This window comes from Mytilus trossulus, chromosome 1, assembly GCF_036588685.1.
Source record: "Mytilus trossulus isolate FHL-02 chromosome 1, PNRI_Mtr1.1.1.hap1, whole genome shotgun sequence".
Classification (NCBI taxonomy): domain Eukaryota; kingdom Metazoa; phylum Mollusca; class Bivalvia; order Mytilida; family Mytilidae; genus Mytilus; species Mytilus trossulus.
The window spans coordinates 80,496,053-80,515,181 of NC_086373.1; the positions used below are offsets into that span (position 1 = coordinate 80,496,053).

The following is a 19,129-nucleotide window of genomic DNA, read 5'->3' on the forward strand; positions in this document are numbered from 1 at the left end:
GATATACAATTACTTAAAATCAATAGTCTGCTGATTTTATTGTAGAAAAAGCTAACAAAATGTCTGCTTCGTCGCACCACTGAGCGGAAATATAGAAAGAGAGGATCCCCAACGAGTGTCTTTGTATTGCTAATGAGACTCACCCAAATAAAAATTAGGGGAATGCTTTATCCAGAATTAAACTGTTCTTGCTTCAAAATTATTTTAGTTTTAAGCTTGCTATTCAAAAATTATACATGTTATAACTATCTTTGACAATATATCATCTTAAACAAATACGTTTGAAACATTTTAAGAACAGTTTGTGTTGCTATACTTTTAAACATTTACAATATACGTTATGATTGGTTGAAAAATGTTCGTTCGAGCTTGAAAAGCATTTTTCTGTTGAAGACAACATGACTGGTAATTCACTCATTTTGGCATTACTTATCTCTTATTATAGCCTCCTGTGATTGGATTAATTTATAAAAGAAGGTATAAATGAATAAAAATTTCTGCTTTAATATTGAAATTTAAATACAAACTTTTGAATTCAAAATCACATACGTGTTACTATGTAGAATTAGGTTAAAAAAAAAATGAGTATGTTCATTTAAAAAAAGCATTCTTGTGAAAGTATGTTGAAGTAACTACAAAAAAAAAAATGGTGGTGGTCTTTTTAAGTTTTAAAAACATTGCATATGTAAGTGAAGATTCTGGAAAGGTTTTATACTAATGCTAAAGGAATAACAAAAACAGGTTGGCGCCGAAAATCACAGGCAATACACGTGTGAGATTTTGTTTCAAATGTTTTCTGAAAACGAATTGAAACAGTTTTTAAAAAATACCATTAACTTTTAAAACCTCCATATCTAGTGGAAGAAGTTATGGATTCTTTGAGCTCATTCTTTTGTTGAAAGTAAATTTCATTGACATAAAACGTGTGAATTATTTAAATGTTTATGTGAACCTCTATACTGTGTCAAACGCACGCAAAGATAAATGAAACATGAAAGCTACAATGTAGTGGAATAGATCTAAAGACTAAACGCTACATAAACCCCAGTCTTGATTTCGATGACTTATTAGTAAAATCAATTTTATTTTCCCTAAAACAATGGAATGTGCATATCTTTAAGTGTTCCCACAGGTACCATCAATCTTAGATCATAAACATTTTAAAGAGTTGAAATTACCATATTGATCTAATGAAAAATAGTAAAATAAAATGTATTAATAAAACTATTGTGTATGGGCAAATATTTACTAACGTGTGTATATATATAACGCATGTTGAAATGCATTTTATTTGAAAGGTATGCATTAAATATTGAAAATAGTGAAAAGATAATAGACAATTCTGATTGAAAAATAAACACATTAAGAAAAAAGGACGAACAAATGATTGCAACGCTCGTTTGAAATTTTAAATGGTAGACCACATCTTAAATGGTAGACCATGGCTGGTGTGCATAAATCTTAATCAAAACTGTAGAAGGTCCAGTGATCAAGTATACAGTAACATTCAACACAAAGGAATGTTTAGGATTTCAACTACAGAATTGCAAATTGAGATAAAACTATATATATAGGCTCTATATAAGTGTTATTTGTGTTGCAGTACACAAGGTAGTGTGTTTGTAATCCTTTACTAAAGTCTTTCAAACCAAACTTTTGAAATGAGAATCTAAGTGATAAAAGTAACTACCATATGTTTAAACATTCACTATATACGACCCCTGCCAGTTTTATGTGCATAGAATTTGTTAAAATTTTCAGTGATAATTGGAACTGGAATGGCCAACGTCAAGACACCGGTGATCGCACAAATACTGCCGATTACCTTTCCAAGAGGCCCAACAGGTACTTTGTCACCGTATCCAACAGTACACATTGTTATTACTGCCCACCAAAATCCATCTGGAATGCTGTGTATTTGAGAATCCTTTAATCCATGTTCTGCATAGAATATTGCACTTGAAAACAACAGTATACACACAAACATTGCTATAAGAAACAACAAAAGACCTTTGATGCTGGCTTTGAATGTTAAAATTAAAACTTGCAAGCCAGCAGAATGTTTTGTTAATTTAAATATCCGTATTAATCGGAACACTCTCAAAAAGGCTAGCGATGCCCCAGAAGTTTCTCCATTAACGCAATTTTCGGTAGATATCATATTACCTAACTGAACATAGTAAGGTACAATCGCAGCAATATCTACTATATTTTTAAAGTCTTTGAAATACGTAATCCTATTGGGGCAAGAAATTAGTCTGAGGAAGACTTCCCAAGTGAACCAGATGTTACAAATAGTTTCCAAAATGAAAAAAGGTGCAACGTAATTGGGTTTTCCGTCTTTGCACTCATTTTTAGAAAGACTTGGTAGTGTTTCAATGCAAAATAAAACAATGGCAAACATTGTAATAAAAACAGAGACAAGAGCTATCACATATGCAGAAATACTTGTTTCAGGATATTCCATCAACATCCACAGTTTTCTTTGCCACATGCGAGTAGGAAGTATGGTCTTCTCGGTGGTATAACCTTCTTCCGTTTTGTATTCATCAATTGCTTCTCTTTCAATTTCATAAAAATCGAGCTCACGTAAGAATATATCATCTGGAACAGGATCTGGCCTCATTATTTTCCCACCATATTGATAATAGTTAAAAATTGATTCGAAAGTTGGTCTATGCCTGTCAAAGAAATACTCATTTCGTCTCTTGTCAAAGAATTTTAATCGTTTTCTTGGACTACCCAACAATGTTGTCGGGTGTCTATTCAGAACGGAAGCCCAAATTTCATAATACATACCGCTAACGTTTATTGTAATCCTCTCACAAGTCTGTAGTTTGCAAAGATGTGGTTGATCGGTTTTGTCGCCACAACATGTTTGTAAATACACTAATATTTCTGATTCATTATCGTCTTCATCTAATGAAGCATGTGGTGCTCCTTTTGCCGAATCTTGAGACTGGAACAACCAAAGGTCTCCATCAATATCATTCATCCGGTCAGGTCGACTAACTGGACGCCTATACCTAGATTGGTTCATTAACGAAACAACCGCCATATTTTTAATTAATAAACTTTGCCTGATGATGGATATATTTTCACTCCCTAATCCATTATCCTAAATCACAAATAGTCCGTAATCTACATAATTTTATCAGAAGCAATTCTCTAATAGCATTATCTATTCTAAATCTTTACCGAGATTTGGAAAAAACAAGCTTCCATTATTTATCGTAATTTATCCTAAAATTGTACAGGTACGTGTATTAAGCAAAATAAAAAAAGTTTCCAATGCTATCCGATGGAGAAATGAACTGAAACTAGTAAGATCGATTTCATCATCGTTACACACAAGATACCACATATCATGGGAGTACTTTGGATTCCAAGCTTTCCTTTGGAATTAGTTTCCCATAAAATATTAACGCACCTCGATTCATAATAAACAACGTATTTTAGTCATTGTTCATCGTTAAATATTCATTACAACATAATATTAAGTACAGAACAATTACCTGCCCAGGTTTCTTTGTAAATATAAGCTGACAGTCCATAAGATATTGAACACTTAGTTTGGGAACCACTTATACATTATCCATGAAATACGTTGATGAATTTCCTTTCCTTTTATTGCACATGTTTTCGGCAAGTAATTAGGCATTAGTCCACAGTTTCATTGACTTATATTGAACTGTTTAGTTGATGGTAATTAATAATGAATTGCCGATCTGACTAGGTTTAAGTCATTTACAATCACTGAGTTGTAACATGCTACACCATGGAAATATGAACTGATCATACATGAAATGAGAAGTTGAGATGATGTGATAAAAATCATTCTTGTTGAGACTATATAAAGACAACTTGTTGTGAAGGCTTCAAAGATCAATACCTTTATTAGTTATCAATTTTGTATACAGACGTATGGAAGAGCATGTTGTATTTTGTGAATGAGCAACCAATTGAAGTACCAGCCTCCTGTGTATTTTATGATCATTATTTCAATTAATAAATCCAATACTTTTTTCAAACTTTATTGACATACATCTGTGCACAGAATAAATCGATGTGACAATAATTAATAGAGTGTTTAATTTACAAACGGTCAATAAGATCATTTTATTGGATAAACAGATTGCCAACTGAGTATTAAATACCGTTTATCTTTGTACGCATCAATTTGTTGCTGTAAATATAGGGATGTGTAATCGAAAAAGGATTAATTTAAAGACAATTGCTTTGTACAAATTCAATATATCAACTCTGAAGATTGTTTTAAGATATCTTTCAATTGTTTAGATATTTTGCTCGATTCGTTCGATATTTGCATTTGTCTTGCTTTAAATGTAGAGGTTGTATGGCTTACAGAACGAGTCAAATCAAATACTTTTCAGATTTCCACAAATTTACGTGTTTGATCGATCTCATCTTAATTTTCCATATAGCATGACATACTTGTTGTTCTAGAGCACATACTAACGAGACAACAATTCACCAGAGATTAAATGACGAGATATAAACAGCAGTGACTGTAGGTCATTGTACGGCCTTCAACAAAGAGCAAATCCATAAATTTAACGCCTTACATTTCATTGATATGAAAATTTGGTTTGTAGTTGAAATTGTCAAAATGTAGTACTCACGGGATATCACAGCGTAATTGTACGGCGATGTTGTTTCTGTACCGTGGTAAGACCGTACGATGACTCAATTAGTTTCTATGCTCTCTAAAAAATCATCTGTCTATATTTATTTAAAAAGACATAATAATTCAATGGTTGTCGCTTGTTTATGTGTTACATAGTTATCAAAAGTACCAGGATTATAATTTTATACGCCAGACGCGCGTTTCGTCTACATAAGACTTATCAGTGACGCTCAGATCAAAATATTTAAAAAGCCAAACAAATACAAAGTTGAAGAGCATTGAGGACCCAAAATTCCAAAAAGTTGTGCCAAATACGGCTAAGGTAATCAATCTTCTCCTGGGGTAAGAAAATCCTTAGTTTTTCGAATAATTCAAAGTTTTGTAAACAGAAAATTTATAAAAATGACCATATAATTGATATTCATGTCATCACCGAAGTGTTGACTACTGGGCTGGTGATACCCTCGGGGACGAAACGTCCACCAGCAGTGGCATCGACCCAGTGGTGTAAATTGTTATCAAAAGTACCAGGATTATAATTTTATACGCCAGACGCGCGTTTCGTCTACATAAGACTCATCAGTGACGCTCAGATCAAAATATTTAAAAAGCCAAACAAATACAAAGTTGAAGAGCATTGAGGAGCCAAAATTCCAAAAAGTTGTGCCAAATACGGCTAAGGTAATCAATCTACTCCTGGGGTAAGAAAATCATTAGTTTTTCGAATAATTCAAAGTTTTGTAAACAGAAAATTTATAAAAATGACCATATAATTGATATTCATGTCAACACCGAAGTGTTGACTACTGGGCTGGTGATACCCTCGGGGACGAAACGTCCACCAGCAGTGGCATCGACCCAGTGGTGTAAATAGTTATCAAAAGTACCAGGATTATAATTTTATACGCCAGACGCGCGTTTCGTCTACATAAGACTCACCAGTGACGCTCAGATCAAAATATTTAAAAAGCCAAACAAATACAAAGTTGAAGAGCATTGAGGACCCAAAATTCCAAAAAGTTGTGCCAAATACGGCTAAGGTAATCAATCTACTCCTGGGGTAAGAAAATCCTTAGTTTTTCGAATAATTCAAAGTTTTGTAAACAGAAAATTTATAAAAATGACCATATAATTGATATTCATGTCAACACCGAAGTGTTGACTACTGGGCTGGTGATACCCTCGGGGACGAAACGTCCACCAGCAGTGGCATCGACCCAGTGGTGTAAATATTTATCAAAAGTACCAGGATTATAATTTTATACGCCAGACGCGCGTTTCGTCTACACAAGACTCATCAGTGACGCTCAGATCAAAATATTTAAAAAGCCAAACAAATACAAAGTTGAAGAGCATTGAGGACCCAAAATTCCAAAAAGTTGTGCCAAATACGGCTAAGGTAATCCATATTTGTTTTTCGTTCATTTCTTTATACAAATAAGGCCGTTAGTTTTCTCGTTTGAATTATTTTACATTGTCTTATCGGGGCCTTTTATAGCTGACTTTGCGGTATGGGCTTTGCTTATTGTTGAAGGCTGTACGGTGATCTATAGTTGTTAATGTGTGTGTCATTTTGGTCCTTTGTGGAAAGTTGTATCATTGGCAATCATACCACAGCTTCTTTTTTTTATATATATTAAACCAAATTAATAGTTTGCTAACATGTTGTCTTTTATACAAGAATAGATAGATAGAAACTATCATTTTAATTTTTTTTAAAAGGAGAAGAGGGTGCTTTAATTTACATAAACAAAACAAGAATGGGAGTTAAGTATAGGAAATAAACTCATCATTGATACCAAGATTGAAATTTTATATATACGTCAGACGCGCGTTTCGTCTACAACAGACTCATCAGTGACGCTCGAATCAAAAATGTTTAAATGGCCAAATTAAGTACGAAGTTGAAGAGCATTGAGGACCAAATATTCCTAAATGTTTTGCCAAATACAGCTAAGGTAATCTATTCCTGAGGTAGAAAAGCCTTAGTATTTTCAAAAATTCAAAGTTTTGTCAACAGTTAATTTATAATTATGTAAATCTCAATGATAACTCAAGTCAACACAGACGTGCTGACTACTGGGCTGGTGATATAATCTCCACCAGCAGTGGTTGTAAATAAACTCATCATAGATTCCAGGATTGAAATTTTATATTTACGCAAGACACGTGTTTCGTCTTCAAAATACTCATCAGTGACTCTCGAATCAAAAAATGTTAAAACTGCCCCAAAAAGTACGAAGCATCGTCCCAGTTGTTGTAAATTAACTCATCATAGATGCCAGGATACCAGGATATATCGCGTTTATATGAGTTCCTAAATTTCTTTGATCAAAACAGAAATAAAAAATAGTGCGGATACGTTTAAGATAGCAATGACTAGATATTGTTAAAATATTTCATCCTCATTATTATCGTTGTGTCATGTCGGACGTGTGGTTGACGACACATATTAAAAAAAAATTCCACTGATGATTGTTGCAATGATTGGTTCGAATCGGCCTCCTAGTTTCAGAAGATTTTTGTACACGTTAATGGACGTAGGGCGCTAATTTATAAGATTGGCTGGCATGTCCCTATGGGTCAGTTGAGTTTAAATTAGTCTTTACAGTCACATGCATTAATTTTGTTAGATTTCTTTGTTAGATATTACCCATAAGTTGTCAATTTAGGATGAACGACATAACGCAAAGATTTGGCCAAAACCTGTGCTATGTGCTACCGTTATGATGTTGCAGTTGGATTAGAAATTTTGTCTTCAGTCAAAGGCCTCTCCGTGACTTTAAAATGAAGAAAAGCTTTTCCATTGTTTTTATTCCTAGTGTGCATGAATTGATTCTGTGTCATGAATTGCATCACATCCTATCTTTTCCATTATATTGCAATAAGACGACTTTGGATCGTCATTTGAATTTCCTTTGATCCAAGTTTATGATAAAGAATAAATGCTTGAATTAGACATCAAAAGATTGCTCCAAAATTATATTTTTATAGCTAACTATGCGGTTTGCTCATTGTTGAAGGAAGCACGATTGCCCATTATGAGTTTTTAATTTCTGTGTCATTTAGTCTCTTGTGAAGAGTTGTCTCATTGACCATCATATCACATCTTCTTTTGTTATATCATACGGTCATAAAATATAAACTAAAATATTGACGTTTCATCGGAAAGTATTTTACTTCAACTATTTGATCAACACCACTGTTAATTTTTCTATTGATGCTTATTTGCCAAAAGAACAGTAATCAATGATCAACATTGATCGGAAAAGAGTTTACCGTAAAATATATCCCAAATGATTCCAAATGGTAGTCATAGACATATTAATGTTGCAATATTTCACACGAATCGGCAGAAGTATACGTATTTACCACTTCCTTACCAATATAAAAGCGGAAGCAGACCATCCATTGAGACAAGCTTAATGGAGATATAATTTTACCTTTGCTTAAATTATTAAAAATGATGATCTTTACAGACAGTCGAGAACATCGTTCAATGAATAGGAATAAATAAATGCATGTTTTATAATATGTTATTTCTTGTAAAGAAAAACATAAAAATAAATATACAACTACAAAGTTGATCTTTAAGATTGTAGAACTATTTAAAATATTGATATTATATTACACTTTTAATAACTCTTTTTTTTGCCAAAAAAAGATTAAAAAAATAATTTAAGAAATCTGTCATGCATATTATCTATGTTTATTTATTGCTGCCTATTTAACCTAAATATCCTGCAGTTTGTATTAATTTTCAATACAAAACAAATGAAGTTTGCAGATATTTATTAGTAACTCATAAGTATATAGATATTGCCACTGTTTCGGTTATGGCTGGGTTTCAAATATTCGGCTTTGAGCGTTGCGAATGAAAGCTCGATGGACTCTTGTCCGTAAATAAATTTAAATTTTATAAAGAAACTAAGGTTTCACCTCCAAGATATTGTTGTAAGTCTATTTTCTAATCAAATAGCTCTTCAACTATATTGGTTCTCATAAACCATTGGCTTTCAAATATTCGATTTTGGGCGTTTCTGACTTGTATGTCCTTCTTTTTAATGTATATGCAGGTAGAGCTGATCTTTTGGAAATGGGTGGAGATCTGAATCAGGAATATATTTGGTGGGGTACATTCCATAGGTTATTAATATACAGGATGATGGGGATATTAATCTATTGATACTGACTTCTTGCATGATGTTGTCGAAATAACTCATCATAGGTATGATAACAAAAAACTGTACCATTGTTTGTATCATAATACACCAGCTGGTACAAACTCAGTTTTGAAATCATATTAAGTTTGTCTGAGCAAACGACTGCAATCAATAAACTATATGTGAAAATAATGCATGTTCAATCTATAGGCCATGATTCAAGTTGTTTTGATTATGTTATTTTTTGTGAAAAGAAGTATTTATTATTATTATTATATACCCCACTTCGTCTAAAAAGTAAAATTACAAAAATATTAAACCGTGAGGAAAATTCACTATTCAAATCGCAAAATCAAAAGCTCGAACACATCAAACGAATGGAAAACTGCCATGTTCCTGAATAAAAACAGACATCTTTTTATTTAAAAAAAAATATGGTGTATTAAACAGGGTTTTTAAGCTAGCTAAACCTCTCACTTGTATGACAGTGGCGTCAAATTCCATTATATTTACTCCAATGAGTGGACACAACAAACAGACATAAAGGGTAAAACTGTCAAAAATAGGGGTACAGCTGTTAACATTGTGTTATAATCTTAATCACATTAAAAACTAACAAATATTTAATAAAGAAGCACAAAAAGGCATATATATCAAATTTATCAATCTCATTCATTGCTACGTATTTTTGTATTTTATTTATGTTTGTTAAATCCACCCATAAAGGATTGACAGATTTTAAGAACTGGGACCGAATGGTTAGATTGATATTTACTCTGACGTAGAATCGCGCATTCGACGGCATAATGTAAACGTTACACAGGTAGAGATATATAAAATTCCGTTATATTGACAACGATGTGTGAACAAAGCAAACACACATAATAGGTCAAAATGTCACAAATAGGGGGACAGCACTCAGCGTTGTGTAATTTTGATTATCACTTTAAAAACAAACAAATATGTAATCGAAAGTTACCATGGCACAATAACGGGATGTACATAGCCACGTCTTATGAAACAAAGAAACACAAAAAGGCATATAAACCAAGCATATTAGCAAAAATGAAAGACAAGAATACAAAAAATATCCTTACACAGAGCAACTTCATATGTTAAAAAGAAACACGAAAAGGCATACAGACCATGTATATTACAAATAATTACCAACTATACTTAACCTTATGAGAAGATAATTAAAAAGTTATGACCCTGATAATGATGCTATATAAGAAGTATGAAAAGAAAAAACCCACTAGAAAAACATAACCAATGTCTCACTTCGTCGAAGAGGGAGATATAATCAATATAAATCATTAAAATTTATTGCATACTTATTTATTTTAGTCACAGGCCATTAACAATGCACCCGACTCTTGTTATATATTTTTTCATAGAAAATGCTAATTGATAAATGTATCATTAACCAAAGCATTTGCGTGTTGGCCTTGTTATATGTTTCAGCTGAATTGAGTTGTTCTTTGCCTAAACTGGCCACAGGTAGACATTTCACTTAGTTAACAAAAGTATTTATACATCAAATATCATATAGAAGGTAACGCATTAAAGTATTTTTTTCGTTTTTTAGAACTTATTTATTGGTGTTTTTTTTATTGACAATTATATCGCATTATCCAAATTTGAGGTTTTGTGTAGGTTCGTTTTGTCAAATATTCAATAAATGTTGTGAACGACTGACTTAATTGAGTCAATATATACACAAAAGTCACTAGCTTGTTCTTCGGCAATTTTAGACTAGAATCCATACCTTCAACACTCCTTTTAAATTTCTTTGACGTAAAAGCGTTAATTTAGTTTATCTATTATTCATTTAAAACAAACTTCACTAAGAAAGCATGAAAAATGCATACTAATTAGAATATGAAAACGAGGCTCTAAATAAATCTAAATGTCTAATATTCTAGAAACGACTGCTATCGTCACTGTCTTGCAAATGCGTTAACTATAGATAACTAGACGCACCTGTCCATTTAGCTTGAGTTTAGGATTAAGAACATTATTTTTCTAACGTACAAAATACACTGCGATATATTTAGAAATAAAGATAGAGAAAGAGTCAGTAAAATATTTCCGAGACCAAAATGGAGAAAATGTGACAAAAGTGTCGACAAGTCAACTACTGAAAACAGTCTAGGCAAAACATCTAGACAAAACAATAAACCAAACAACGGAGAATCACGTATACAAAAATTAGAATCTATACTTTATAAAGCGGGTATAAAATGTATCCCAAGCTATAGAAAACTGAAAACATTAAAACATGTTGGCAAAGGTTAATGTAACAGCAAAATTAGTCAAGTTTGTACTGAAGCAAAGTCTGCACATAAAAGCTAGATTGATAAAACCATAAAAAATCAGAATGCGGATTAAGAAAAGCAAAATCTACAAAACAAATAAATGTCGCACATGTTTTCAAAATGGAAAAATGTAGAACCGAAATAATGTAAGCTTCGGAAAAGGACAGTTAAAAAGTAAAATCACAAAAATACTGAACTTAAAGGAAAATCAATTCGGAAAGTCCATAATCACATGGCAAAATCAAATAACAAAACGCATCAAAAACGAATGGACAAGAACTGTCATATTCCTGACTTGGTACAGGGATTTTCAAATGTAGAAAATGGTGGATTAAACCTGGTTCTATAGCGCTAACCCTCTCACATTAATGACAGTCTCATCAACTTCCGTTATATTTACATTGATGCGTTAAATACACAGACACAATAAATAAAATAGTCAAAATATGGGTACATCAGTCATCATCGTATAACAATTTTAAAAGGAACAATTTAACAGAACACAAACACATCTACTATCTAAGAACACATTGATTGATTTGAGTGTCTGACGTCAAAAAAATTTATACGTCACATAAATTTGTCGTTCAATCTGCATACAAACAATTCCGAAAATTTATGAAACAAAGATCGAACCACCAATCGAATACTGATTTACTTTACATTCGAAATACAAAATATGAAGGAGACAATATACTTGAAGTCTGGTCTATCTTAGTCCGAGATTACTCTGACATCCGACGGCTGTTTTGCCAGACAAGATGGGGCCGTGGGACGTCAGGGCTCGTCCCATATCAAAAAGTGGATATATGCCCACCCAAAATAGATGCGCTGCTTCGTCGCTTCTGGAGCCGACTGAGGGCCTTTGAATTATATAAATCGGGCTTCGATCTCTTCATTTCTCATTTATCTCTTCATTTAAGTAAGTTTCACCTATCTGCCAACCTATATTTTAACAGTTTTCACAGAGTCCAATCGATTTATCCATTTTGCCTTTCATTTTCAAAGATTATCACGTGACCAGTGAAAACAGTGCAATGACCATAATGTAACAACTCGTTCATTTACGACGCAAATTACCTAAATGTCCGAGAGCTTCCGATTGTTATCGTGGTCGGAACTAAATGCTAATTACCGATCTCCTGTAAAGGAGGTGAAAAAACGTGGTTGCTTCTAAATGTTAAACATCGATCTCCTATAAAGGAGGTAAAAAAAATTAAATATTTGCATATTTGAGTCTCGAGGCCACGAACTCTCTCATAACTTGACGTCCATTGAAAGTGAAAGTCAAAATGGATAAATCGACGCGTCTTTGTGAAAACTGTTAAAATATAGAAAAATGAAGGTTGGCAGGTAGGTGAAACTTACATAAATGAAGAGATAAATGAAAAATGAAGAGATTGAAGCCCGATTTATATAATTCACACGCACTCAGTCGGCTCCAGAAGCGACGAAGCAGCGCATCTATTTTGGGTGGGCAAATATCCACTTTTTGATATGGGACGACCTCTGACGTCCCACGGCCCCAGCTTGTCTGACAAAACAGCCGTCGGACGTCAGAGTAATCTCGGACTAGGTCTATCTATACATTTCGATAAGCTAGGAACAACAAATTATGACAAAATCATTTTTGATCTGGAACGCTATCGCCTTGCAAAATTGCAAAGTGATATATCACCCTTAAAAATCAACACTCCCTAAAAGAAATTAAACAAATGAGGAAGTCAAAACTGCTATTAGGAACCTGAGCACTGAAAACGGTATATGTTCTAAACATTATAAAGAAGCAGTAGATAAAGTATCTGTGGAAATTGCAAGTATAATTAGTAATAAATTCACTAATCTGGACGTACCAAAAAGTCAAAAATGGCATATTAACACATGTCCTCAAAATGAAGAAAGATAAAAGTATACCTGGAAACTACAGGAAGACTAGAATATCAAATACTACCATCACACAATCCATTACAACGAGGTTTTACAGAAGGTGCATCAAGTCTTTTTGCATCCTTTATTACAACAAACATGATTCTTTTCAATTGTTTACTTCAAATATTGATAGACCCCGTAGCTCTCGATGCAGATAAGGACGTTCGACACTTCTAGCCATGATATAATGTTAAATCAACCTTTTCATGATGGAATTGTAGGCGACATGTAGATTTTACTTCATAACATATTATATAAATAACATATAGCTGAGAGGGTGATAGAGCAGATTGATACCCCGAGAAAACATTGTTAACCGCGGCGAAGCCAAGGTTGACAATGCCTTTTCGAGGGGTTCTAATCTGCTCTATCACCCTCTCAGCTATGTGCCAATTAATTTATTATACTGAATGTCCTATCATGTATTGGCTTTTACAGATTACTTTTATTTTAAAAGTATTTTCGATGACGTCACGTTCATAACAACGTTACGGGTATTAGACAAATAAGCCAAACAAGATGTTTTATTTTATTTATTTTAACAGTCGATCATAAAATCTGAGCAAAACATAGAACTTAAGCATTGTATTTAATTCATTGATGTAAATTCAATTCATTGTTCTTTGAATTATCGATTTCTGATTGGTCTAGACGAGAGGGTAACATTAAAAAAAATTGTCACCCGCTCAACCATGTGATAGAGTAAATTGACACCCTCGTCTTAGCCAATCAAAATATGGCATTTTAACGTGAAGTATAATAAATCAAGATATGTCTCTAAACATTAAGTGGAACAATGAAACATCAGAAAGAGTCAATATTTCGCAAGGGATAAAACCATAACGCCTTGCTAGGTTCTGGTCAACATCAGGAACAGGAATGTCACACTTAGTGTTTAAAAAGTATGGAGTATACCGTCTCACGTTATCTTCTTGTGTTAGAGGTTCAAATATGCACAAAAAGGATATACTAGTATCTGAATTGGAAAAACAATTAAGAAAGATATTTCAACAATTCCAATGTCTTCAAGAAAGAACAGCATCCGCAGCAGTATATTTACTAATAGGAGCTGAGTCCATTGAGTCGGTTCTAGACAAAACATGCTAGCCTCATTTCTCTCAATCTCTCGCCTGGATAACTCGATAGAACGTCAAAAACTAGAATGAGAACTGGCAATTAGTACAAATTTTGTCAACTCTTTTATTGGTCGTTTAAACAAAAATTTGCAAAAATATCAATTGCCAAAAGCAGAAGAAATTATGAAAAAACAATTGAAAACATCAATAAATAAATACTGTTTTTAGTCTGCATTGGATGCAAAGGTAACTGGTTCGGTCTATGGATATCAGCATACAAGATACTGTCATATATTTTTAACATTAGCCTTGGAAGGGCATTTATCGACTAGAACATTAGTTGTAAATAGCATTTATTTTTATTTATTCATAGTGGTGAATCATATTTCCGCAATGTGTGCTGTGTACATAAAACATATGTGTATCTTTTAATATTTTAACACACCAAAGAACATTATATAATTTCATTATCGAAAACCGTTACTGAATGAATTTGACATTATAAATTGTACACAGTTTTAACATTTAAATTTTTCCCATGACTGGTTTTAGTGGAGAAAATATAAATATACGAAATACCGAAAGGAACACACTTTTTCAGTTTCTCTTTTCCATCTTGACATTTATCACTACCACGTTGACAATTCTCAGTTCAAATAAAGAGTTCTTACTTCTAAAATTACAATTTCACTTCTTAGTTTATATTTCAATATCTTTACTTAATTTGGAACTATGGAATGCACCCATAGACGCCTGAGGGATCGGTATCTACCAATGGATCGGCAAAATCAACTTTATTGAATATTATGAGATATCCTACTAGTTCGGAAAACTGATGCTCTGTGCAATCAGTTTTAGCTTCTGGCCTTTATATATACACAAAGAAAAAAGTTAAGCACCCCCTGATATATTGCATGATTTTTTTTAACCAAAATGTTAATTTGAATATAAATATAGATTTTAACAAGATCTATGTTCCTTAAAGAAAATGTGGCCATACAGTTGTGACTGGTCATTAAGATATCGACATCTCATGCACATGAACCTTGCCTCCCATGCAAATTACAAAATGCAGTTTCCCCGCGCTTCAAATTTGAGTATTTAAGTCCGGCGATTTGAAAATTTTATTCACACTTTGTGAACATGGTACGAAGACGAATATCGGAGGCTCAATGATGGCAGATTATCGGTATGCGGTCATCAGGGTTATCTTATAAAGCTATTGGACGTCAGATGGGCTACTTTTATACTGTAGTCAGTAGGCTTGTGCGGAAACACATCCAAACCAATCACGTTAAAGACTTGCCAAGATCCCGTAGACCACTGGCAACATCGAAGCGTGAAGACAGGGCACTGCAACGACTGGTTAGACGAATGCCATTTGCAACAAGTCCTATTCTTAAAAGAGAAATGTTACCTCATGGACAGTTATCAATCAGAAACTTGGGGAATCGGTTGAAATCAGCAGTACCATGTCAACTGACCTACATCAACAACTGCGTTTGGCATGGTGCTTAACTCGTCGTGGTTGGAACTTGAGGAATCAGTGCAAGATCCATTAGTCAGATGAGAGCCGGTTTCTTCTGCATGTAACAGATGGACGATTGAGAGTTTGGAGACATAAAAATACAGCATATACCCCCAAGGAACATCAAAGTAACTGTCCCTTACGGTGGAGGCTTTGTGATGGTATGGGATGCATCTATCATGACTGCACATAGGACTTGGTCACTTTACGAGGAAACCTTAATGGTGATCAATACACCAGAGACGTTCTTCGGCCAGTAGTTTTATAAACTATAGGCTCTAAAGAGCCTGTGTCGCTCACCTTGGTCTATGTGAATATTCCACAAAGGACACAGATGGATTCATGACAAAATTGTGTTTTGGTGATGGTGATGTGTTTGTAGATCTTACTTTACTGAACATTCTTGCTGCGTACAATTATCCCTATCTATAATGATTGGCCCAGTAGTTTCAGTGGAAAATGTTAGTAAAAATTTACAAATTTTATGAAAATTGTTAAAAATTGACTTTAAAGGGCAATATCTCCTTAGGAGGTCAATTGACCATGTTGGTCATGTTGACTTATTTTTAGGTCTTACATTGATGTAAATTATTGCTGTTTACAGTTTATCTCTATCTATAATAATATTCAGATAATAACAAAAACCGGCAAAATTTCCTTAAAATTACCAATTCAGGGGCATCACTTTAACAACCAGTTGTTCAATTCATCTGAAAATTTCAGGGCAGATAGATCTTGACCTGATGAACAATATCAACCCCCAATGAGATTTGCTCTAAATGCTTTGGTTTTTGAGTTATAAGCCAAAAACTGCATTTTACCCTTTTGTTCTATTTTTAGCCATGGAGGCCATCTTTGTTGGTTGGCCGGGTCACTGGACACAATTTTTAAACAAGATACTCCAATGAGGATTGTGGCCAAGTTTGATTTTATTTGGCCCAGTAGTATCAGAGGAGAAGATTTTTGTAAAAGATAACTAAGATTTATGAAAAATACTTAAAAATGGACTATTAAGGGCAATAACTCCCAAAGGGGTGAACTGACCATTTTGGTTCTGTTGACTTATTTGTAAATCTGACTTTGCTGAACATTTTTGCGGTTTACAGTTTATCTCTATCTATAATAATAGTTAAGATAATAACCAAAAACAGCAAAATTACCTTAAAATTACTAATTCAGGGGCAGCAATCCAACAACCAGTTGTCCAATTCATCTGCAAATTTCAGGACAGATAGATCTTGATCTGATTAACAATTCTACCTCATGTCAGATTTGCTATCAATGCTTTTGTTTTTGAGTTATAAGCCAAAAACTGCATTTTACCCCTATGTTCTATTTTTAGCCATGGCGGCCATCCTGATTGGTTGCCTGAGTCACCGGACACAATTTTCAGACTAGATACCCTAATGATGATTGTGGCCAAGTTTGATATATTTGGCTCAGAAGTTTCAGAGGAAAAGATTTTTGTAAAAGTTAACGACGACAGACGACGACGGACACCAAGTGATGGGAAAAGCTCACTTGGCCCTTCGGGCCAGGTGAGCTAATAAGAAGATGTGGTATGAATGCCAATGAGACAACTATCCACAAAAGACCAAAATGACACAAATATTAACAACTATAGGTAACCTACGGCCTTCAACAATGAGCAAAGCCCATACCGCATAGTCAGCTGTAAAAGGCCCCGATAAAACAATGTAAAACAATTCAAACGAAAAAACTTACGGCCTTATTTGTGTAAAAAAAATGAACGAAAAACAAATATGTAACACATCAACAAACGACAACCACTGAATTACAGGCTCCTGATTTGGGACAGGCACATACATAAATTATGTGGCGGGGTTAAACATGTTAGCGGGATCCCAACCCTCCCCTAACCTGGGACAGTGGTATAACAGTACAAGTGGACGTTGCCGGGTACTTATACATCCCGACACAAAAAGACACAATAAACAGATCTGAGAGTACTGGCAGTTATTTGACAGCTAGTTCAAAGCCACTAACAACTAATAAAAAAATCATGCATCTAAGACTAAACAATCAATCCGTACACATCCAACATCCAATGGATTTAGTGTAAAGACGTCATAAACAGTCAGAGAAAAACATGACCTTGTGCAATGCCAAGTAACATGTATCGATAGATTGTAGATCCATGAATATGTATATGTATATAACCATGGAAGTAATATTTAGCATGATATAACATACTAGTAATATTTAGTTAGCTTTTAATCTACTGATTACCTCATTTTGATAACCACCCATTAGCTGCAAGACCTGTTTATGAATGACAACGCTAGGCCGCATCGTTTAAGGGCGGTTACAGCATTTCTGCAAGGTGAAGCAGTAACTTCTCTTCCATGGCATGCCATGAGCCCGGATTTAAATCCGATAAAGCATATCTGGGACACGTTAGGCCGTCGTGTACAGGCAACCGAACCACATGTTATTTTATTTACATCAGTTGGAAGCAGCGTTGTACCGGGAATGGCGGCAAATACCACAGCAGGAAATCCGACGACTAACTGGAGGGATGGGACGCAAGGTTGAACCCTGCTTCCAATCACGTGGTGGTTTCACCCGATATTGAATACTGAACTATGGATAACGTTAACAGACTTATAATAGACGTTTTCTAAGTGATATGACATAAGTATCATGCATAACTTAATACTTAAAATGGACACTTTTTAGTGTTTAAACTGGACTTGTGGTTTTGTGAAAATCTATTCACTAAACGATTTTTGTTGCAATTTGTTGTGTATTTCTTGAAGCCAATATCATGTCCTTAGTCTGTATTACTAATTATGGCACCAATTGTCTCAGGATCCCATGTCCCTTATCGTAATATTTGTCAATTCGAATAACTGTGGTGTGCTTAACTTTTTTCTTTGTGTATAAATATTATTTCGCGAAAATATACTGGATAAATATAAAGTTTGAAAGCTACGTATAACACGAAAGGAAGATTTAAACAACAATGTCTGTTTTTAACATAGAGACATTTATTGACAATGAAATGCATTCTACTGTTTAAACACAAGGAAGAGAAGAAGCTGGCCGACAAAATACAATTTGTAGAATAGTGCAATCCCGTTATAATTTTTAAAAATACAGACTTTTATGTTATCTTGACAAACAAATTATATTCCAAAGTAAGCAATTAACACTTAAAATCTTCATCTGATATTAGAATATTTACTTCCATGATCGAATGTATGACACATTAGCCAAATAATGAGGGAAAATAAGAAAGATATTAGAAACAGTCTGTAATAAGTTGTCAATAGAAAGACTCCATGCTGATCATGAAATTGATTTATTCCCTTATATATATTATCCTTTGCCTTCGGGTACCGCAATGTTTGGTTATTGAAAGGTTTAACAGTGATTCTCTTGAAAAAATACATTCCCCTTACAAAAAGCCTAGAGCTGTCATAATTCCTAATAGACATTGTTTT

At 33.8% G+C, this 19,129-nt stretch overlaps 1 protein-coding gene across 1 annotated transcript; it reads right to left on the reverse strand.

Annotated features, from left to right (window-relative positions):
* Window positions 1-618: 618 nt before the first annotated feature.
* On the reverse strand, window positions 619-3,845 carry LOC134710366 (potassium voltage-gated channel protein Shaker-like). The gene has a single exon (XM_063570724.1). It carries the CDS (start codon window positions 3,056-3,058, stop codon window positions 1,709-1,711), a length of 1,350 nt encoding a protein of 449 aa, XP_063426794.1. The 5' UTR covers window positions 3,059-3,845; the 3' UTR covers window positions 619-1,708.
* Window positions 3,846-19,129: the final 15,284 nt, after the last annotated feature.

Excerpts from the sequence above, each read along its gene's own strand:
- LOC134710366 (XM_063570724.1), bottom strand. The coding sequence starts at position 3,058 with ATGGCGGTTGTTTCGTTAATGAACCAATCTAGGTATAGGCGTCCAGTT.